Raw genomic sequence first — 23,762 nt, 5'->3', positions numbered from 1 at the left:
CCCTGGTAAAACAAAATATCTGTAATTTATAAATGTTGGAAAATGTAAACAAAAGGATGCCAATTGGCTCATCGTGTGTGCTGGTTGATATATAGAGATCCAGCCAAAGCCCACCTTCCTGCATTTGGTTCACAACCTAACAAGCCGGCTAGTTTAACATCTGTAGTTGGGAAAATGCTTGAATCTATCATTAAAGAAGTAGCGAGGCATCTGGAAAGAAATGGAGCCATCAGACAGACACAGCATGGATTCAGCAAAGGCAGGTCCTGTTTGACAAACTTAATGGACTTCCCTGAGGATATAGTGAGTGCTGTGGATAGAGGGGAACCGATGGACGTTATTTGCTTGGATTTCCAGAAAGCATTCGATAAAGTGCCGCTTAAAAGACTTACCCATGAGATAAGAATGCATAGAGTTGGGGGTGATGTAATAGCATGAATAGAGGATTAGTTAACTAATAGAAAGCAGAGAGTTGGGATACATGGCCATGTTACTCTGGTTGGCAATCAGTGGTGAGCAGTGTGCTGCAGGGGTTGGTGCTGGGCCCACAACTCATAATATACATTAACAATCTGGAAGAGGGGACCAAGTGTAGTGTATCTAAGTTTGCTGATGATACTAAATTGAGTGGAAAAGCGAATTGTACAGAAGATATGGAGAGTCTGCAGAGAGATATAGATAGGTTAAGTGAGTGGGCAAGCATATGGCAGATGGAGTACAGTGTTGGTAAATGCGAGGTCATCCACTTTGGAAGGAAAAATGGAAGAGCAGAATATTATTTAAATAGGAAAAAATTGCAGCTTGCTGCTGTGCAGAGGGACTTGATAGTGCTTATACATGAATTGCAAAAGATTGGTTTTCAGGTGGAGCAGGCTACCAAGAAGGGAATTGGAATGTGGGCCTTCATTGCTAGAGAGATTGAATTTAAGAGTACGGAGGTTATGCCGCAACTGTACAGGGTACTGGTGAGGCCGCACCTGGAGTACTGCGTGTAGATCTGGTCACCTTAAATGAGGAAGGATATACTGGCTTCAGAGGCAGTGCAGAGGAGGTTCACCAGGTTGATTCCAGATGTGAGGGGGGTTAGACTATGAAGAGTGATTCGAGTCACCTGGGACTGTACTCGCTGGAGTTCATAAGAATGAGAGGAGAACTTATAGGAACATATAAAATCATGAAAGGGATAAATAAGATAGAGGTAGGAAAGTTGTTTCCACTGGTAGGTGAGACTAGAACTAGAGGGCCATAGCCTCAGGGTTCAGGGGAGTAAACTTAGGATGGAGATTATGAGGAACTGCTTTTCACAGAGAGTGGAGAATCTGTGCAGTTCACTCCCCAATGACGCAGTGGAGGCTACCTCAGTAAATCTATTTAAGACAAGGTTGGATAGATATTTGCATAGTGGGGGAATTAAGGGTTATGGGGTAAAGGCAAATAAGTGGAGAGGAGTTTGTGGCCAGAACAGCCATGATCTTGTTGAATGGCAGAGTGGGCTTGACAGGCTAGGTGGCCTACTCCTGATCTGATTATGTTCTTATGTCTTTGAGACCATATCCAAATACGTAGTGTAAAATGGGAATGAGGGTTCCTGTCTTTGCCATATTTTTAGTCTGAGTTGCAATCCCTTTTTACCCTGTAGTGAAAGTGTTTTCCCTTGAACCTTCTTCAATCCTGCTATTGTAAATGTTAGATTTATGCCCTTTGGTCTTTGACTACACCACTAAGGGAAAAACACCCTAATTTTCCCCTCATTCCCTTTTTTCCAAAGCCTACTGTCCTCTTTTATTAGAGTCCTTCTTCAGCCCTTTACTTCTTCCAAGTATCACTCCTTATATCATAACTTTTCATCACCCTTCCCCGCCCACCTACTTTCCCGCTCTCCTGGACTTACCTATTTCCTGCCATCTTGTGCTCCTCCCTTCCCCCTACTTTTTTATTCTGGCTTCTTTCTAGTTCCAATGAAGGGTCTCAGCCTGAACCACTACTATTCCTTTTCCTCCATTAATGCTGCCTGATCTGCTGAGTTCCTTCATCATTTTGTGTTGCTCCTAATTTTTTTGATATACGCTGCATGATGCAAATCTTAGCTTTAAACAAAGCACATCCAGCCTATCCAGTCTTGGAAGTATAATTATCCATTCCTCAAAAAATACTTAAGTATCTCTCCTGATGAAGGGTTTTGGCCCGAAACATCGTCACTACCTCCTCCCATAGATGCTGTCTGGCCTGCTGAGTTCTGTCAGCATTTTGTGTTTTTACTTAAGTATCTATTCAACATTCTTTCCAGTGCAATCATATCCAACTTCTAAGCAAAGACCAAAACTGTATGCTGCACTCAGTCTTTGGTCAAACTAATAGAACATTGAATAGTACAGCACAGGAAAAGCCCTTGGCCCACAATGTGTGCTGAACCACTTAAATTAGTAATCAAATGGCTAATTAATCTCTTCTGCCTACACAGTGTCCACATCCTTCCATTTTCCTCTCTGGTATCTATTTAAATATCTTAAAGGTCCCTAATGTTTCTGTGTCTACCACTACCCCGGCAGCTCATTCCAGGCACCCATCACTGCCTTGCGTAAAAAACATCTCCTTTGGAATTACTCGCTCTCACCTTAAATGCATGCCCTCTGGTATTAGGTATTTCAACCCTTGGATAAAGATACTCTTATCTCTGCCTCTTATAAACCTTTATCAGGTCTTCCCTCGGCCTCTGTTGCTCCAGATAAAACAACCAAAGTTTTCAAGTACATTTAATGTCAAAGAATGTGTAAATTACACAACCTTGAGATTTGCTTGCTCACAGATAGCCACAAGGCATGAAACCCAAAAGAACCCAATTAAAGAAAAAATTAATAAAATTAAAGACCAACACCCGATGCGCAAGAGAAAGGAAAAAAACATAAATCATGTAACCAGTTGTTGCAAACAACAACATCCCGAACCAAAATGGAGTCCTCAGATCTGAACCTTAGAGCAGCCTGGAGTAGGCCCAAAGGCTCTGTGAGGAACCCCTAGGTTTATCTTGCCATGGACTGCCACTTTTAAGAGAGTGCCTGAGTGACGTCAGCTGCCGGCTTTCTCGTCTCCTGTTTGCTTCTTACTAAGAGAGAGAGAGAGAGAGAGAGGCGGAACTATTTATCTTTGCAGCCTGTTTTGATTTAAGAAGGGACACTCACTTAGACATAGTCGCAGTTGGACAATGGAAGGAAGCCAGTGATTAAGGGGTCACTGGTTGGAACTTTCGAGTGCCCACAAGGGTGGGTTGAGCATCGACCCAGCCCATTGATAAGTGGCTAACACGTTGTGTGATTGGGGCAACCATGTGGAATCTACCTATGTGTTAACCCTTGCCTGGGTGGTAGTTCCCTTTGAAGACAGTACTCCTTGTAACCAGAGAGCCGTGCCTGTTACGTGACAACACTGCCCTCACCTGGTCGGAGGTCACACCACCTGCAAGTCAACATTTCGCCCCTCCCAACTAATCAATACGCACTTAACCATTGGCCACCTTAATTGGATTAACCTGTCTAGCACTAAGCCGTTGGCCCCCTGACCTATAAAAGGTGCTACATGTGCTTAGCTCGCTTTCTTTTGCCTCCTTGAGGGACCATCCTGCTTCACTCCAGGGTGAAGACTGCAGAACAGTGCTGGAGACACGCGGTAAGGTGTGCATTGAATAGGGTTGTGGGAGGGTTTATTGTTGTCCCTTTAGCAAAGAGCCGTGCTTGTCCTTAGCCAAGGGGTGCAAGGATTGTAGTTACTTTTCCCTTGCTTGTATGTGTACCTGTACTCTGTCCCCACACCGTCTTCCCATGTATTGTATTGCAGACCCAACCTTACCCATGCTCCTCTATTCTAAGCGCGTTTGTACGAATATTGTAGCCGCTTGTGTTGTTCCCAAGCTTTTTCTCCCCTTGTAAATAAACTCCTTATTGTTAAAACTGTGTGTCCAGAGCTCTTGCCTTTGAGACCCAAAGAATTGTTCTCATTTCCATCACAACACCCCTGTGATAAGCAACTATTGGTGATAATTCATAAGTGGAATTGGAACGACGACGGATAAAACCTATGGTGATTGTTACCCTGTTTTACCACCGTGGAACTTATGGAATACAACATAAATGCCTTCTCTCGACATTCACCTTGGATTACAAATATCTCTCTCACATCAGTTAATCTGTGGATGAACTGAACTTTCAAACGTTACCATCTCAAGATTTTAAGCCTGGTGCGCCCCCCACCCCCCAAGCTCAATAGTTTGGTAGTTATATTTACACATATGTATACTCATAACACTGTTAACTTTTGATTATTCTTGTTTAAGTTGCTATATTAAGTACATTTGTAGATACTAATAAAAATAATGGTTTTAACATCAAAACCAGACTCCAGGCGTGGCCTATTGTTTGCTGGTTCTTTTAAACCATTACAGGTACGTAACAGTCACATTTATCAGTTCATCATATTAGTGGGCACAGAGCGCAGCAGCCAAACAGTCTTCATAGCCTCAGCACCATGGAGAGGAGTGACCATTGCAGAGAACAAGCAAAATCAGCTCTTGCCCTGGATCCCAACACTCCATCTTTTCAGTCTATCTGGGTCAGTGTTTAAATTGACTAAACAACCGAACAGTAAAAGACTCCTGTGCCCTGGAGAGAGGAACGAACACTGGAGAGCAAGCAAAATCAGCTTTTGTCTCCAATCTGGGCCAACATTTGAATAGTTTAAACAGTGGATCGTACCTCGCACTGGGACATGGCTGTAGCGAAAGGCTCTTGGTCTAGACCACACTACCCAGCGACTCGATCTGGGCCCAGATTTCACTGCCCAACCCAAAGCTGCTCATAAACACTTCAGATTACTTTGGTGCCCAGAGCAATCCAATCTTGCACCTGGCCAGTTGTAACTGCATCAACTTGTCCAACCTCTTGTCAAAGCACATCTATAATGGGATGACCAAAACTGTATGCGACCTCAATAGATTTTTGTAAAGCTGCAACATAGATTCCTGACTCTTGAATTGAATACCTCAACTAATGAAGGCAAGCATGCCATATACCTTCTTAACCATCCTATCAATCTGTGTAGCCACTCTTGGGGAGCTATGGACTTGGATCCCAAGACCCTCTGCTTATCAACACTTTTAAGGGTCTTGCCCTTATCTATGTACTGTGTCTTTACATTTGCCCTCCCAAAGTAAAACATTTCACATTTGGGTAGGTTAAACTTATGATTGTGCATAGTTCCAGCACAATCCCTGCATTCTTATGTTGCACTTTGTTAGTGGAGGTAGAAAATATGTCTTTTTAAACTACATTATTAACCTGTCTTTTTGACTTAAAGGACCTGTGACATACAGCAAAGTCACCCTGATTCTCCATATCACTCAACACCCTTCAGTAAATGTCATTAAGTTACATTCTCTGGATAATGTTACATTTTATATTTCCAACCCACCAGACCATCTATATCTGATAAAGCATTTAATTTCATTATCAGCTTCACAAACAATTTTCTCATTCAACAGCAAGCTACTTGATGCACCATCAATAACTCTCGGAGATGTGAGGCGAGATATAGGCTTTTATTGGCTGGAACAAAGAACAAGCAGCAAATGACCACCACACAACATCCTGGAGACTGAGGCCGGGGCGGTGTCTCCAATCGCCTTTATACCAGGGTCCGTGGGAGGAGCCACAGGAGCAGTCAGCTGGGGGGGGGGGGGGGGGGGTGCATGTCCAGACAGGTATATGTAGTTCACCACACTACTTTATCAGCTTCCTATATTTAAGTCTAAGATATTAAATAAATCTATAAAAAACTTGGGACTGTGTTTTCAGCCTTGTGGAACTCTGCTGGTAGTAGCCTTCTAGACACAAAGACAACCATCAAAATTACCCTTTTCTTCCTGCCACTAATTTTGGATTCAATTTCCTACTCTCCCTGGAATCCCAGTGTTTGGGCAGCTGAAAATGTGGATAGTAGGCATTTATACAAAGGAGAAGCAATCTTGAAGATCAACTGTTCAAATTAGAGTGCAACCTGTAATTAGTTTTGAAATTAAAAAGCACAGCTTTATAAACAAACTGAACAACACACACACACACAGCTGGAGGAACTTAGCAATATATTCAACATCTATGGAGAGAAATAAACAGTTAATGCTTTGGGCTGAGATCTTTAATCATGAAGGGTCTCAGACTCATAAGTTGACTGTTTTTTGCCCACTATAGACCTGTTGAGTTCATCCAGCAGTTTGTATGTGAAGATTTCCAGCATCTGCAGCATCTCACCTACAGAACACAGACTACAGGTCACACAGCAGGAAGCTGCTTAAGAGATATAGTTTGCAAATTACATTACCATGAAATATTCTTGTAAGCATCAGCGAACTTAGGGTAAACACAAAGTGCACTGCAGATGCTGTGGTCAAAGTCCTGATGAAGGGTTTCGACCCAAAACATTAACTGCTTCTTTCAACGTTGCTGCCTGACCCGCTGAGTTCATGCAGCTTTTTTGTATGTCTTGAGCAAACATAGGGTAATTGGCCTATATCAAAACAAATATCTGACATCTTCATGAATTTTGAATCATGGTGACATAGATCAGGAAAGGTTTCAGACCAAACTTATTTTGTCACTTAGCATATCAGACCTGGTCATGGATGTACTTATTCTGTCAACCATAATTGATACTTTTATGTACCCAGATAGTTAGCTCCCACCGGTTTTGGGTGACTGGGGTTTACGTTCTCTCAAGCTTTTGGATCACCACATGAATTACTTTGTCCCTGCTAAGGTATTTAAATATTTAGAGGTGTATAGTTAGTTACAATGTGCTTCCATTGTAAACTGATGACCTTTTCTAAGATTTAAAATATTGAAGTAAACAATGTTATTGTAGCTATTGAAATGTTATGGGTAACTTGCGCTTTTCTTTGTTCTCACGAGCATATAAACTTGTCTTATTTTGAGTTTTGAAAGGTTTTACAGTGATTCTTCCAGGAGCCAGAGTTCCACCAGTCTCCCCCGAATGCCAATTGTTGTGCTGAATAAAGACTGTTATGAAGTTTGGTCCACAGTCTTTATTCACGTCACAATACCCACAAGCTTTTACTTTTTTTGGACAGTTTACTAAGTGAGACATTGAGAAATACTTTGCTAAAGTCCATGTAGACTAAATAAAATCTACTGGTCTCATTGACCCTTCTTGTTAAGTTCAAGTTCGAATTTATTGTCATTGAACCGTGTCACGTTCTCCTTCGGGTGTAACGAAACGCCGAATTTAACGTCCGGATAAACCACAGCCAATGCAAACCAGATCGCAGTAAGATTAACCATTTACTGTTCACTCTTCACATTAACATATGGTGAAAACTGTTGATAAAACAATACAAGATTGATACAGTATTTGTTCCTTCCTTAATATCACATTTCAAGTGTAAATACTTGCAAAGGTGACTATAACTACATTACACTAAGGTGCAGTATACAGGGAGAGTTTACCTGCTCCATTGACTACTTTAAATACACTTCCATGCAAACTATCCGCGACTCTTTAACTAACGAAAGCATAAACATTATCTACCGTCGTTACCTCTAACAGGATCAGCATTAACATCTTAGTTCAATATATCGATTATCTATTAACTTACAGCGTTGCTCTCACTGTGATTTCTCATGCCTGCAAAACTGCTTGTGCTCAGGTGAGCCTCGTGGAAAGCCCCCACCCTCGCGCTAATTTCAAACCGGTGTTTTCCTACAAGACGCGGCGAAACCGGATGTGACGTCATCGCATGCCGATATATTTTACATGCAATGAATACACTTTAAACACTTCTAATTCTAACTAGAAAATACTATTGAATGAATTACTAAGCGAAAATATTATAAACTAAATAACTGTCGTAAAGACAGCACACTCCCCGCTTGACCTTCGTAAGGTCACAATGAGCAGAGTACAAAACTTAGTCTCTTAATCAGTCATTGGGTAGAAGTAGAATAACTTCTGTAACTGGCCCTTGGTAAATTTTCACATCGCCTTGGTCGGTAGTCTTCAATTCGATCTTCCTGACATGTCCATCCTCGATAGGGAATGTAGCAGTGATTCTGGCCGTTGGCCAGCTGTTGCGGGTGGCTTGCTTGTCCCTGAGCAGGACTAAGTCTCCAACTTGAAGATTCCTGCGGGGTTCTGCCCACTTTCGTCTCTGTTGCAACGAGTGTAGATATTTCTGTCTCCAGCGGGACCAGAACTGATTTGCCAGAGCCTGGACTTGTCTCCATTGCTTTGTGTACAGATCCCTGTCTGAAAAGTCTCCTGGTGGAGGAGGTGCTCCTGCCTTCTGCGTAAGGAGCGTTGATGGCGAAAGTATAAAGGGGTTTTCTGGGTCAGAAGACACAGGTAGGAATGATTGTGCGTTTATAATGGCTGTGACCTCTGCCATTAGGGTGCACAGTACCTCGTGGGCCAATCGGGTGCGTTGCTGTATCTCAGGTTTCCTTTTCCAGGTTTTCCGTAAGGACGTGAACCGTTTGACTGCCTGCTCTTTGTTATCTGGTGAGCGCTGGCATGGTTCTCTGATAGGCAATGGGGCAACCCCATTATTTGCTTCATCTCTGAAGACCTTGGTGTCTTCGGTTTTTAAAGAAATGGTATCTTGAGCTGATTGTGCAAGTTTGTCGTCATACTTCGTTAGAGCGAAGACTGACTGGCCCAGCGACTCGTCGCTTGCCTCGCGCTTGTTAACGCCTTGTTGTGCTTCCTTGATGCACGGGACACTCGGGCAGGGTTGAAAGATTGAATGGCGGCCACTCTCTAGCACATTGGTCTTGAGTGTGTTAACCATCGGTTTGTGTACGTCACCGAGACACACCTCTCCTATCACCACCCAGCCCAGATCCAGACGTTGCGCGAAGGGGGCGTTGAGTGGTCCATTGATCTGCTGCCTAACCTTGTGTACCTGGATAACATCTCTTCCTAATAGCAGGAGTATTTCCGCTTTCGGATCCAGTTCTGGGATGTGTTTGGCGATGTGGTGGAGATGCGGCTGGTGTAGCACCGCACTTGGTGTCGGGATCCCAGCGCGGTTATTCATGATTTCATTGCACTCTAAGAGCGGAGGGAGACAGATGACGACTTTACCATCCAGGGACTCGATCTGGATGCCTTCTGCCTTCCTTCCTTGGGTTTCCATGTTGCCTGAGCAAGTTTTGAGGTAGTATGGGAACCGCTCACTCTCAATGTTGAACAATTTAAAGAACTCTGGACTGACTAGTGAACGATTGCTCTGATCGTCCAGAATCACATAGGCTTTGATGGCCTTGTCTTTGGCTCCTTTAGGGTACACCTTAGTGAGGCAGATCTTGGAACAAGAACGGCTTGACTGAGTTTGACCGCAAACTTCTGTACAGTTCGAGCTGACAATTGTTGTCCTGGAGTGAACCTCGGTTTGAACGAAAACTGACTGACCTAGCGTCTCGTCGGTTACTTTACGCTTGGTAATGTCTTGTTGTGCTTCTTTAGGGTACACCTCAGTGAGGCAGATCTTGGAACAAGAACGGCTTGACTGAGTTTGACCGCAAACTTCTGTACAGTTCGAGCTGACAATTGTTGTCCTGGAGTGAACCTCTCCCTCCCCGCCGTCCTGTTGTGGGGGTGAAGGAGCGTTGTCGGTTCTTTCATTCTTGACTTCATCACGGAGCCGTGAGGGTAAATTTCCTTCCTCGTATGGATGTGATGCAATCGTGACTCTCTGAGGTTCCTCGTAGCTGGGGAAGTTATCGAATACGTATGGAGAGGGGAGACGAGCCTGCCTGTCTATTTGAGATTGTACATAGTCGCTTGTGCGTTCCAGTCTGGTCCTTTCTAAAGTAGATCTTACTGCGGTCAGATCACGCGACCCTTCAGCTTCTTCTATGTACTCTGCTTCCGCCATGGCAGCTTCTCCTTCTCTTTCTCGCTGCAGCACTTGCAACTCTGTCGATATTTTTGCCATTTCCAACTGGGTTTCGGCTTCTCTGGCGGCCTCTTCTCTTTGTCTGGCGGCCCTTTCTTTCTGGATTTCGGCTTCTCTGGCAGCCTCTTCTCTTTGTCTGGCGGCCCTTTCGGCTTCTCTGGCGGCCCTTTCTTTCTGGATTTCGGCTTCTTTTGTGGCCAGTTTCATTTTCAAAACTGCTTCTTGTCTGGCGTAACGCAGTAGCACCTTGGCGGCTTCTGCCTTTCTGGCGGCCCTTTCGGCTTCTCTGGTGGCCAGTTTCATTTTCAAAACTGCTTCTTGTTTGGCGTAATGCAGTCGCACCTTGGCGGCTTCTGCCTTGGCTCTTGCCTGTGCGGACTTACTTGATGTCGTTCTACTGCCCTTGTCGCTGGGCGCCATCGACTTGATCCCGGATCGAGCTGACATTGCAGCACTTGGAACACCTGATAACGCCCGGGTGGGCTTACTTGATGTCGGTTTACTGCCCCTGTCGCTGGGCGGCGTCGACTTGATGCTGGATTGAGCTGACATTGCAGCACTTTAAACACCTGATAATGCCGCTTTTTCACTGTCACGTTCTCCTTCGGGTGTAACGAAACGCCGAATTTAACGTCCGGATAAACCACAGCCAATGCAAACCAGATCGCAGTAAGATTAACCATTTACTGTTCACTCTTCACATTAACATATGGTGAAAACTGTTGATAAAACAATACAAGATTGATACAGTATTTGTTCCTTCCTTAATATCACATTTCAAGTGTAAATACTTGCAAAGGTGACTATAACTACATTACACTAAGGTGCAGTATACAGGGAGAGTTTACCTGCTCCATTGACTACTTTAAATACACTTCCATGCAAACTATCCGCGACTCTTTAACTAACGAAAGCATAAACATTATCTACCGACGTTACCTCTAACAGGAACAGCATTAATATCTTAGTTCAATATATCGATTATCTATTAACTTACAGCGTTGCTCTCACTGTGATTTCTCATGCCTGCAAAACTGCTTGTGCTCAGGTGAGCCTCGTGGAAAGCCCCCACCCTCGCGCTAATTTCAAACCGGTGTTTTCCCACAAGACGCGGCGAAACCGGATGTGACGTCATCGCATGCCGATATATTTTACATGCAATGAATACACTTTAAACACTTCTAATTCTAACTAGAAAATACTATTGAATGAATTACTAAGCGAAAATATTATAAACTAAATAACTGTCGTAAAGACAGCACAAACCGTACACATGCATATAGCTAAGTTAAACAAATGAGTCCAAGATGCAAAATACAGCACATATATCACATAAAGCATCTAAAATAATATTAACACAATAATATTGACATAATAAAACTATTCCGTAGATGTATATGATGATGAAGTGTATTTACGACATATAGTTACTGGCGCTGTTATAAATAATGTGTACTGGGTGTCCTGAAGACTCACAGCCTGGGGGAAGAAGCTCTTAAACAGCCTAACAGTCTTTGCTCTTATACTGTGGTTCCTTGTGCTTGGCAGGAGGAGGTCAAAGAGATTGTGGGATGGTTGTGAGGGGTCTTTGACAATGCTGAGGGTTCTGCAAACAGTGCTTCTGGTATATGTCCTGGACATGGGGGGGGGGGTGGGGGGTTTGTGGAGAAAGACCCTGATGATTCTCTCAGCTGAACTCACAATCTGTTGCAGGGTCTTGCAGTCAGACGCCTTGCAATTCCCATACCAGGTAACAATACAGCTGGTCAGGACACTCTCAGTGATGCTTCTTTAAAAATTGGTTGGGGGATGGACAGAACCACAGTCTCCTCAGAAGGTGCTGCTGTGCTTTCTTGACTAAAGAGGTGGTGTTGAGAGACCAGGTGAGATCATCCATGACAGGCACTCTGAGAAACTCAGTGTTCCTGACTCTCTCCAGGGAGGTGTAAATGATGTGTAGTAGGGAGTGGTCAGTCTGCACCTCCCTGAAATCCATAATCACCTCTGCAGTCTTGAACCATGTTGAGACTCGAGTTGCTATGTTTGCACCAATCCACAAGCCATTCTTTGTTATGTTCACAAAAAATACAGTCTTTGAGTCTGTACAATATTCCCTTATCAGTTTCATTGTGAATGTCCCTGAATTATCTTTGGATTTCTCAATGCAGGTTTGTGCTGTGCCTGAGAATTGATTATAAATCATTTCTCCAACACCAAAATTAAATTAACTAAAAATTAAATAATTACACATATTATACTATGTTCCCTTTTAAAACCATGGTACAATTTCCAATCTCTTGGCACCACTTGTAGCTGAGAAAATGAAAATGATGGATAGCAATTCGAACATAGATCATTACAGCACAGTACATGCCCTTTAGCCTGTATGCTAACCCTTCTCTCCCATATATCCTTATAAAGCTTCACATCCTTCTTATAAAGAGGTGACCATAACTGAACACAATACACATGGTAACAGAATTTTATAGAGCCGCAACATTACCTTGTGGCTCTTGAACTTAATCCCCCAATACACCATATACCTTCTTAATTACCCTACGAACTTGGGTAGTAACTTAGAGGGATCTATGGGCCTAGAACCCAAGATCCGTCTGTTCCTCCACACTGCTAGGAACCCTGCTACTAACCCCGTATACTGCCTTCAAATTTGACCTTCCGAAGTGAATTACTTCACACTTTTCTGCGTTGAACTCCCATCTGCCACTTCTTAGCGCAGCTCTGCATCCCATCAATGTTCCGTTGTAACCTACAGCAATCTTCTACCCTTTCCAAAACAACACCAACCTTCATGTCATCTGCAAACTGACTAACCCACCCTTCCACTTCCTCATCCACAGCATTTATAAAGATCACAAAAAGCAGGGTTCCCAGAAGAAATCCCTGCAAAACACCAAGGTTTTACAATTTTTTCTTTGCTTCTTTTACCATCCTGTGATATATTTCATGGTATCCTGTCAATCTATTTTCAAGGATGATAAAGTCTTCAAAACTTCCATTTTTGCTGTTTATCTTATCCATTATTTTAGATTTCCACCTTACCTAAAATGTTGGTACAATCCCTCATATTTGGGAGATCAGTCGCAAAATATGCATTAAGAACCTTACTAATATTCTGTCAATATCTTACCCCCCATACATGTTATTTTTTTGGCCCCCGACCCTTTTTTTCCTTGGTTCTACTCTATGCACCTGTAATGTATCTTTGGATCTTATTCTGTTTTAGTTGCCTACATTTGTTAATGCCCTTTCTTTTTTTTCTGATTTTCCTTTTAATTTCACTCTTAAATTTTACCAGTTCTTCAAGTCTTTCTGTGGCATGAAGCAGAGATACGGTATTGGTTGTGATAGTGTACCACTTTAAGAATTTAATTAGTATTTGGACTGTGATTGGTTTGCAGTATTGTTCAGGCTGAGGTACCATTACGGTAAATCAATGCTGAGTTCCCTTTAAAATCCCTATATCTTTTCTATGTTGTGGTGCTTAAAACCATTCAAAGTATTTCAGGAACATTCAATGTAGAACTTCGTATAAATGCACCAAACCACTGTTCCCTTGAACTCCACTATACCTACACATCATCTGCATTCCATTAATTTTGTTGTTTATATATCTGAACATGACATTTTGGTGACCCATGTACATAAATCTTCACATGTTTCATAGTTATGAGAAGAATGTGAAAGGAGGCTCTCTGATTGACAGTCACAATTGGAAAAACAGAGGCCCATTACCCAATTTGTGACAGTAGTGCATCAATATAAATTGATATTTTGGATTATTAATGTGAGTTGAATGGTCACTAGCAAGCTACTGTAACAAGTTAGACATTTGATGAAACCTCCCAATAATAGATACAGCTTAACTTTATAACCCTAGTTGTCTTAGACAATTAAACAGAAATTATCCACATACATGAATTCACCATTACCAACACCGTTTATATTCTTCTATATAACCAGACATGCGTTCAACTGCCTAGTACAACTAACTGTGGAATACTCTGTTGATGGACAAGGCACATAAGAATAATGCAAGCTAATGATATTTCACCTTAAATGTTATGTCAAATCATAATATAAAGGGACTGGAAGCATATCCCTATGAAGGTCATGTACAGTAACAGGGTATTGAAACACTGAGAGTGTTCCCAAACATACAGATCCTGAAATCTAAAATGATTTTGTATTTATATGGCTGCTTTCATAACCTTCAGAATAGTTCATAAGACTTTTGCTAATAATAACTGATTTGCTATGGCATTTCAACCAAGGGTGGACCTCAGGTTACCAGATCAAATTATGCAGTTCATTAGATTAAAAATGCAGACACAACTCAGTTTTCATTTTGAAGTCATTCATTTTGTTCTCATTTTCATATATTTTAAATACAAATGGAAGGAATTATGTTTCAAAGGACAATTCCATAACTCAAAATATTTTGGGCGAACAATTGCAAAAATTCTTTTTAAACACATTTGCAATTTATCATGTGTACACTGCTATTTGACATGGATGCTTCACTCTGTACACCAAATGTTGTACAAAGTAGAGACTTTTTTTAATAGAGTTATCAGATAACGGAACAGTTGTGAAACTCCATGTTTTCAGCTTTTCATCTGTGTTTTTCTGGGTATGACAAAGGGAAAATGAATAACATAAAGTCAACTCCAAATTACAGCAAATTACTTCAAATGTAAGTGTTTCCAAAATTGTTGTTTCAGCTTCTATCTGGAAAAAAAAGAGAACCAAGGAAACATTTCAATTTCATCCAAGACATGTTTCTCATCCCACTGTTGACCATTGAATGGTTCCCTACTATAATAAATTGACCTCACAATCTACCTAGTTATGATCTTGCACTTTACTGTTGATCTGCACGGCACTTTCTCTGTAGCTATTATACTTTATTCTGCATTTTGTTATTGTTTTACCTTATTGTGCCTCAATGCACAGTGTAATGATTTGTCTGTGTACAGTATGCAAAACAAGCTTTTCACTGTATGTCAGTACATGTAACAATAAACCGATTTCAGTTCACCCAAGCTCTAACAGCAAAATGGTTCGACATCATTCTTGATCAAGTGCAGACTCCACAGCAACACCTCATAAAATCAGAGTGAGCAGGAGCACCCATGCCAAGAAAGGGGAGTATCTCAAATATATCTTGTCAGGTACCACCTGGGCAGCATTCAATTCCATTTGCCACCCGACCTGCTGAGTTCCTCCAGCACTTTGTGTGTGTTACACTTAAAATGACTACATTTGTAAACTAAGAAAATCGACCATCTGCCCTAACCATCAATCACCTTTGCAAGATAAAATATACTTTATACTTTTTATATATAATACTTTAAAATTCACTGTTCCTGAAACACAAAGGTAATTTTAAAATATAGGGAAGACGGGCTGTGGCAATGGGTTCATCCTCATTGTTAGATTTCCTGCTTTTTCTGTCAACCCTTTTAGGTCCCAATTGATTTCCTTCACCTTGTAGCCATTCTATAGGAACGCTGTGAGTAATCATCTTGTTTCCTTGGGGAGATCTCTGAGTCCGAAATAGTTTTCACATGGTTAATCAAAGTAGAAAGAACTGCTTTACATTGGGACGTGATGGTGGCTCTTACTATTGAGATACAAGTCTGTGTAAGTGGGTTTCTGATAGACACCATATCTGAGGCTACCAATTTCCGTCATATTAGAATGCCCAGGAATGGGAGGCAATCATTGTTCTCCATCTCCCTTGTGAATTGGATGTTTGGATGTATACTGTTTAGATGGTTGTGGAACAATTGGAGTGCCTGGAGTACAGAGTGGCTGCAAGGTGAAGGAAATCAATCGGGCCCACAAAAGGGCTGACAGAAAAACCAGGACACTGAACAATGAGGAGGAACCTGTTGCCACCACTGGTCTTCCATACACTTGCATGATCACCAGGATCCTGAAGAAATACCGGATTAATGTCACCCATAAACCCATAAGGAAGCTCAAGTCACAGCTTATGCTGGTCAAAGAAGACCTCGGTCGCAGGTTGCCTGGCTTTTACATGATTCCCTGCGAATGCAGAGCAAGGTATATTGGCCAGAAAGGAAGCACAGTGGAAAACCACATCAAGGATCATAGGACGTTCAGGCTACCCGAAAAAATTGGTGGTAGCAGAACACTGCATTCACAATGGCCACAGGATTGACTTTGATGGCACAAAACTACTGTGCCGCAGCAATGGCTTTTGGTACTGCCTGGTAAAGGAAGCCATTGAAATAAGACTAGATGAGAAGAATTTTAACAAAGATGAAGGTCTCACTCTAAGTAGGAACTGGAATTCAATTGTAAACAAGGTGGGAGAGCGGAAACCTGATTGGATGATGACTAACCAATCAGGAGGGATGGACTATGGGGATATAAATGCCACTGAACTAGACGTGCCCATTGCTGAGAAGGTGGCAGAGCTTGTCATTGAAACATTGGTTACAAATGATACCTGTATCTGGCTGGAAGCCTGATTCAAGTTGGTTTTTGTGATTCTGAAGAATGCTTGCTTTTATATATCTAAATTACAACAATATTACATTCATGGGAATAATTACTGGTTTAATTTGGTGAGACCGTGTAGGAACATGCACTGGATTTTTAGCAATGTGTGAATGAATTCAATTGCAATGCATAACTTACAACATATTTGCATTGTTCCAGTCAGCATGAAGGAAATATTGTTTTCTGTATGCAATAATGTTTATTTTGTACAAAATTAAATATTAGATAATACGACCCTTATTGAAATTTTACATGTTAATGGGCTTTCCAGAAGATGTTAACATTAATACTTTAACTGGTTTGATTTGATTGTTATGCATAGTATAATTTTAAATATCAATACATACATTTTTTTTCTCAAGAATACATCAACGTCTTCATTGCACCACATTTATATTCTGGTTTACAAACTGTATAAGTTAAAAAAAATGCATACTTTACATTTAAATTATCACCATTAATACTTTGGATAAAACAAAAGGCAAAGTTGTCCATATTTACAAACACTTTTTTTTTGCCATAGTAAAACAGTAGTTGCTTTTAATTGGCTCTTCTCTCCCCAGTTACAGTACTTAGTCTTTGGCCTAAAATGTTCGAAAACTAAGCAACCAGATATCCCGCTCACAGACAGCAGTTTTATCCAGAGTCAGTTTATCATTGAATGCAAACTTTCCTTTGGAAATTAAATAATGAAGATTGAAGTATTCCAAACAGTTCAAACAACTGTCACTAGGGCATTATTATGTACGTAATGTTCAGTGCCTTTTCCTTTCTGTAATCCTTAACATAGTGGAGTCCTGGAAAATGTAAGCACTCAATAAATATTCAATCCATAAAGTGCATTAGTGTTCAAGCTTTGTTCTTCTTTGTACTGCAGCTCTTGGTACTTTACTTATAGAAAGCATTAAGATGAATAACAATTCGAGGTTGCAGACAACGATGGTGCAGATAGGTCCTTGATTATTTTATTAAGGCCAGCAATATTTTCTTCAAGCAGGTAGTTTTTCTTCTCTGTTGTCTTCTGTCTTTGTTCAGACATTTCAAGGGCCTTGAGGAGTTGGGCATTTTCAATGTACAAATCCTTTACTATTTCATCCACTTTAATGTTCTTTGACAGCTGGGAATCAACAGATTTTAAAGTTATATTTTCCACTTTTTTATTGTCTGTTTAAAGAGATGTGCTTGAAACAAGTGGGGGGAATCTTTAATAGACATTTCTTATTTCATCTGTGAAATGCTATTTGATTTGATTAAAATAATAACGGTTAATTTAGAATTAAGTTATTGTTTTCCCTCTCTGCATATTTCTTTTCATAAAGTAAGGAATAATGTAAATTATGTTTATAGAGCAGAAATCTTGCACCAATTTGTCTCGGACTTTATTTGTAATTGGAACAATGAGCAATCTAACCACAACAATAGATCAAACTCAACATACTTGTTCCTTCAGTTGATAGACCTTGTCCTGAAGAAGCAACTTAAGGTTTCTTAACTTATTTTCAACATCTTGCATCCTCTCCTCCATCTTTTCTAGCAATTGTTCATACGCCTCCTGAAAGAAGGGATTATAACCATGGATTTACTACTGATCATAAGACAAAAACTTGATGCAATATTTTTATTTTTGAAGTTATAGAGCTATAAGTTACAAGATTTAACTTAAATTTCTTATTTGATAATTTGCTTATGTCATTTTAGTATAAATTGTGAAGGGCTATGGTGATATCGAACACAGGCCTGTTCCTGAGCTATGTAACACAGGAGCCAATCTCTTTTACCTACATAATGTCCATATCAAATTCAGGTTTATTATCACCGGCATGACGTGAAATTTGTTAACTTCGCAGCAGGTCAATGCAATACATAATCTAGCAGAGAACAAAATAATACTAATTAATAAAATAAAAATAATAATAATAAATAAACAAGTAAATCAATTATGTATATTGAATAGTTTCAAAATATGTGCAAAAACAGAAATACTGTACAGTCGGCTCTCCTTATCTGTGGGGGATTGGTTCCGGGACCCCCCGCAGATACCAAAAAATGTGGATGCTCAAGTCCATTATTTAACCTGTCTCAGTGTGGTGGACATTAGGACCCAATGCAGCTCTGAATCTGCAGTGTTTATGTTCATGAAAATAATGACGATCACGATTGAAAATAAAGTGGAGGTAATAAAGCAGTTGGAAAGAGGTGAAACGCCATTGGTCATTGGAAAAGCGTTAGGCTACATTCGGTCAACAATCAGAACAATTTTAATGGAGCATGTGAAACGCCCTGAAAGCTACAATTATTACTAAGCAATGCAGTGGTTTAGTTATTGAAATACATACATTTCTTACCTTTTATATGCATAGAAAGGTAAAATATATACTATGCAGTGGTTTAGTTATTGAAATACATACATTTCTTACCTTTTATATGCATAGAAAGGTAAAATATATACTATATACTAAGACAAACGTTTGACTACAGACACTAAATAATACCGGATGTACCTGTTCTGACTTCAAATCCGACTTAAAGACGGACTCAGGAACGGTACTCATTCATAACCCGGGGACTGCTTGTACTTTAAAATCATCTCTAGATTACTTATAATACCCAATACAATGTAAATGTTATGTAAATAGTTGTTATACTGTATTGTTTAGGGAATAATGACAAGAGTTATGAATGTACCACAGCTCTGAGGGGCCGTAGGGTGCAGGGTAGCCCCCTCCTTTGTGAGAATCACAAGATCACTATTGATTTGGGTCAGGAGACCCAGGAAATGAGAGAGAGATGTGCAGAATGTCTCACTCCCCCGGCGATATAAAGCTACGGGACACGACCATTGTCTCTTGAAGACAAACTTGTGTATTACAATACTGTGCTACGTGGAAGCCCTCAGGCAAAGTGGGCTGGTTGAGGGAGGGATTGCATCACCCCCAACCTGATTGACATCTGTGACCCTGTGAGTCAGGATAAAAGAGGGTCTGTGGGAACAGCCCCTCAGATGCACCAGAAGAAACGCTAGCGATCCCGTAATAGCGGAAGCCAGTGGGGAGGCCACGTGCGTTTGGTTCCATTTGCCCCGGAAACCGGTGCCCTTTACCACGGAAAAACAGCTTTTAGCTAATAATGGGGAAACCAACTCCCAACGACTCGAAGGATTAACATCATAAAAGGCCTGGGCAAGTTTTAAACCCGTCTTTCTCTCAAACCAAAACGCTGTAGCGTGAACGAACTAACAGTGACTTTTATATTTCCATCGGACAATACATTATCCCCTAGACAACGATAGAGCTATTTCTTATTGATTATTATTATACCCGTGCATTTAGATTTAGTATTGACAATGTATATTATCTGTATGGTTGCATTGATATTATTTTGTGTATTTTTTTATCAATAAATACTGTTAAAGATAGTACCATCAGACTTCAACGGACCTCTCTATCTTTGCTGGTAAGTGACCCAGTTACGGGGTTCGTAACACAAGAAAAAAATAGTCTGTACATGCTCAAACAATGAGTACTGGAGAGAGAACTTTTGGGTTTTCCTGATCCGCGGTTGGTTGAATCTGCGCACGCGGAACCCGTGGATAAGGAGGGCCAACTGTATATTTAAAAAAGTGAGGTAGTGTCCAAAGATTCAATGTCCATTTAGGAATCGGATGGCAGAGGGGAAGAAGCTGTTCCTGAATTGCTGAGTGTGTGCCTTCAGGCTTCTGTATCTCCTACCGGATGGTGACTGTGAGAAAAGGGCATGCCCTGGGTTCTGGAGGTCCTTAATAATGGATGCTGCCTTGCTGAGGCAGGTAGGTGTATCTTTCTCACATACACCTGTCTATCTAAATCGTCCCTTAAATGTCTCCAATGTTTTTGCCTTTACCACCAGCCCGGGCAGTGTATTCCACACACCCACCATTCTTTGTGTAAAAAAAACTTGTCCTCCACATCACTTTTGAAATTACCCCCTCTCACCTTAAATGCATACCCTCTGGTATTAAACACTTCAACCCTTGGAAAATTTTATTGTTTGTCTACTCTACATCTATGCCTCTCATAATCTTATAAATCTATCAGATATCTCCTCAGACCCCACTGCTCCAAAGTAATCAGCCCAAATTTGTACAACTTCCCGTTATAGCACATCCTCTAATCCTGGCAACATCTTGGTGGATTTTTTCTGCCCCTCTCCAAACCCCTGACACCACTCCTATAATGAGGCAACTAGAACTGTATGCAAAACTCCAGATGCAAGCTAACTAGAATTTTATATAGCTGCAACATAACTTCCTCACTTTTGAAATCATTGCCCTATGTAATAAAGGCAAGCACACCACATGCCTTAACCACTCTATCAAAGTGTAGCAACTTTCAGGGACCTATGAACCTGGACCCCAAGATCCCTCTGCTCATTAACACTGTTCAGGATCTTGCCCTGAACAGTGCACTGCCTTTTTACTTTTGACCTATCAAGGCGCAACACTTCATATTTGGCCAGGTTAAATTCTATCTGCTATTTCTCTGCCCATATGCAATTCCTCTATATCCTATTGTATTCTTTGCCAGTCTCTTACACTATCCACAAAACCACCAATCTCTATAATGTCTGCAAACTTACTAACCTACTATCTACACTTTCATCCAGGTTATTTATATACATAACAAACAGCAAAGATCCCAGCACAGATCCCTGCCAAACACCTCAATTCACAGATCTTCAGCTTGATTATCTATCTTAATGCTCTTCAAGTCATCCAATACAACTTTGTTCATTACCTCAAAGTGTCCTAGCATATCAATACACTCAACACTGACATCACTATCCTCCACATTCTTCTCCTTGGTAAATACTGATGTAAAGTACTCATTAAGGACCTTGCCCACATTCAAAGTACATTTATTATTATCAAAGAAAGTATAAATTATACAACCTTGAGATGTGTTTCCAAGCAAATGTTTCTCTCTCTCCCCCCCCCCCACTTTATCCTTGAGTGGTCCTACCCTCTGCCTAGTTGTTGTTTTGTTCCTGATGTATAGAATGCCTTGGGATTCTCTTTAATCCTGCTTGCCAAGGACTTTTTACGGCCCCTCCTGGCTTTCCTAATTCTTTTCTTGAGTTCTTTTCTGGTTTCTTTATAATCCTTCAGGGCTCTGTTTGATTCTAGCTTCTGAAGCTTTACATACTTTTCCTTTTTCTTCTTGACTGAATTCATCAAGTCCCTCAACATCTGAAGTTCACATACCTTGACATCCCTGTCCTTACTTCTGATTGGAACATACCTCCCCTGTTGGTCTTTAAACACCTTTCATATTATAGATGTGGACTTGTCCAAAAACAGCTGTTCCCAATTAACTCTCTTTAGTTCCTGTCTAACACTCTTGTAATTTGCCCTGCTCGAATTTACTACTCTCCTGCAAGGTCCATACTAACCCTAATCTCTAGCTATCTTAAATCTCAAGGAGTTGTGGTCACTGTTCCCTAACTGTTCAGCTGTTGGAAGTTCAGTCACCTGGCCAGACTCATTACATAACATCAGGTCCAATACAGTCCCACTTCTTGTTGGACTAACTACATATTGATTTAAAAACACTCCCGGATGCACCTAACAAATTCTGCCTCATCTAAATGTTTTGCACTCAGAAGGTCCCAGTTGAAATTAGGGAAGTTGAAGTCCACCATGACAACAACCCTATTGTTTTTACACCTTTCCTTACTATGCCTACATCGCTGTTCCTCAATGTCCTGGTGGCTGTTTGGGGGGGGGGGGCGGTGTGTGGAATCTGTAGTATAATCACAGAGTGATTGCATCCTTCCTGCTTTTGAGTTCTACCCATATAGACTTAGTGGACGAGCCCTCCAATATGTCCCTTCTGAAAGCAGCTGTGATATTATACCTGATTAGTAATGCAATTCCCCCACCTTTCCACCTCCCTTTCCATCTTTTCTGAAACATCGAAACCCTGGGATATTAAGCATCCACTCATGTCCCTCTCTCAATCAAGTCTCTGTAATGACCAAATAAGATTTTTCGAATGATTTCTCTCACCTATCATATAACTATATTTAAAAGAATACTTTGCAAGTTCTTCAGAAAAAAAGATTTAACAAATCAAATTCCTGCATAAGAAATATAATTTGTATAATTTATAACATGTTCAAAAACATATGCAAATAGTCTGACTTCTGAGAACATTTTCTACCTCTGATAAAAAGCAGTTTACAAATGAAAGCCTTCACAGTACTAATTTTCCTGTAGGTATCAGCATGTACGGTTTCCTGCTTCACCTGCAAGAACCGTTTAAAGAATGCAAATGGCACACTTCACCTTATATTTTTTTAAAGGAAAGGACACAATATTCCACACAAGTCTCAACTACAAACAACCACTTCAAATAGTATTATCAACAAATCAGATTAAAAGTGCTTTAGAAATTAAAGCCACTAAAAGGAACACAAAATTGGAAAATCATATTGTTGCATTTTGGTGAAAATGTAATCTATTTCCGTGAATGAATAACAAGGCAATTATACGAAGACCCAGCTTAAAACACACAGTTGCTTCTTGGTATGCGAAATGTGATGATTGTGGTGGCAGTTCCCATATAGATCTCCGCCAGGAATTTGCGACAGTGAGTCAAAATACATTTTGCCCACTGATCCAATACAATATAAAATTGTATTTAATACTGCCTCACTTATTTCTAAAGTGAATTTGAAGTGATAAGAATTGCTAGTTTGAACAAGATCAGGGATTCCCAACCTGGGGTCCAGGGACCCCTTGTTTAATGGTAGTGGTCAATAACATAAAAAAGGTTGTGAACCCCTGGTCTGGATTATCACTTCATGTTTACCTGCTGAGTATTGCTTTCTGCGGCTTTTGCGTCCAACTGATCTTGCAGTTGATGACACTGAACTTCCTTGAGATTCAGCCATTCCTGAAGTTGTACTAGTTGCTCTTTAGGCACCATGGAGCAGATACGTTCCCGCACTTGTTGAAGTTCTTGAAGATTTTGTGTCTGGCTCAGTGTCAGGTTTGAATTTGATTGTAGCAGCTATGCAGAAAAATGTAATCAATAAATTAATGATTCACTTATTGTACTATATGCTATAGCTAATTACACTGTGATACTTTGATGCAAGCACTCCTCTCTCATGCCACCTCAATTCTGTTAAAAATCCAAACTTTCAAAAAGACGTTAACACAGAAATATCAAAACAATTAGAGGTAAGAAAAAAATTAAAGACCTCACATGAA

General features: G+C 40.7%; 1 protein-coding gene across 4 annotated transcripts in view; it reads right to left on the bottom strand.

Moving 5' to 3' along the window:
- Positions 1–14,365: 14,365 nt before the first annotated feature.
- The window catches only part of nin (ninein (GSK3B interacting protein)), a 149,918-nt gene continuing 140,521 nt past the window's right edge, over positions 14,366–23,762 (bottom strand). For 2 of the 4 annotated variants that reach the window (XM_059958089.1, XM_059958095.1), the window contains exons 27-29: positions 23,359–23,559; positions 17,949–18,062; positions 14,366–17,627 (exon numbers count right to left, since the gene is read on the bottom strand). In XM_059958089.1, the coding sequence (XP_059814072.1) occupies positions 17,415–17,627; positions 17,949–18,062; positions 23,359–23,559 (528 nt within the window). In that variant the 3' untranslated portion in view covers positions 14,366–17,414. Of the gene's footprint in view, positions 17,628–17,948; positions 18,063–18,292; positions 18,379–23,358; positions 23,560–23,762 lie in introns of those variants that run through there. The other 2 variants (XR_009509322.1, XR_009509323.1) reach the window with 2 other exon arrangements.

This window comes from Hypanus sabinus, chromosome 2 (genome assembly GCF_030144855.1).
Source record: "Hypanus sabinus isolate sHypSab1 chromosome 2, sHypSab1.hap1, whole genome shotgun sequence".
Taxonomy (NCBI): domain Eukaryota; kingdom Metazoa; phylum Chordata; class Chondrichthyes; order Myliobatiformes; family Dasyatidae; genus Hypanus; species Hypanus sabinus.
This window is presented reverse-complemented; position numbering and strand designations above follow the sequence as displayed.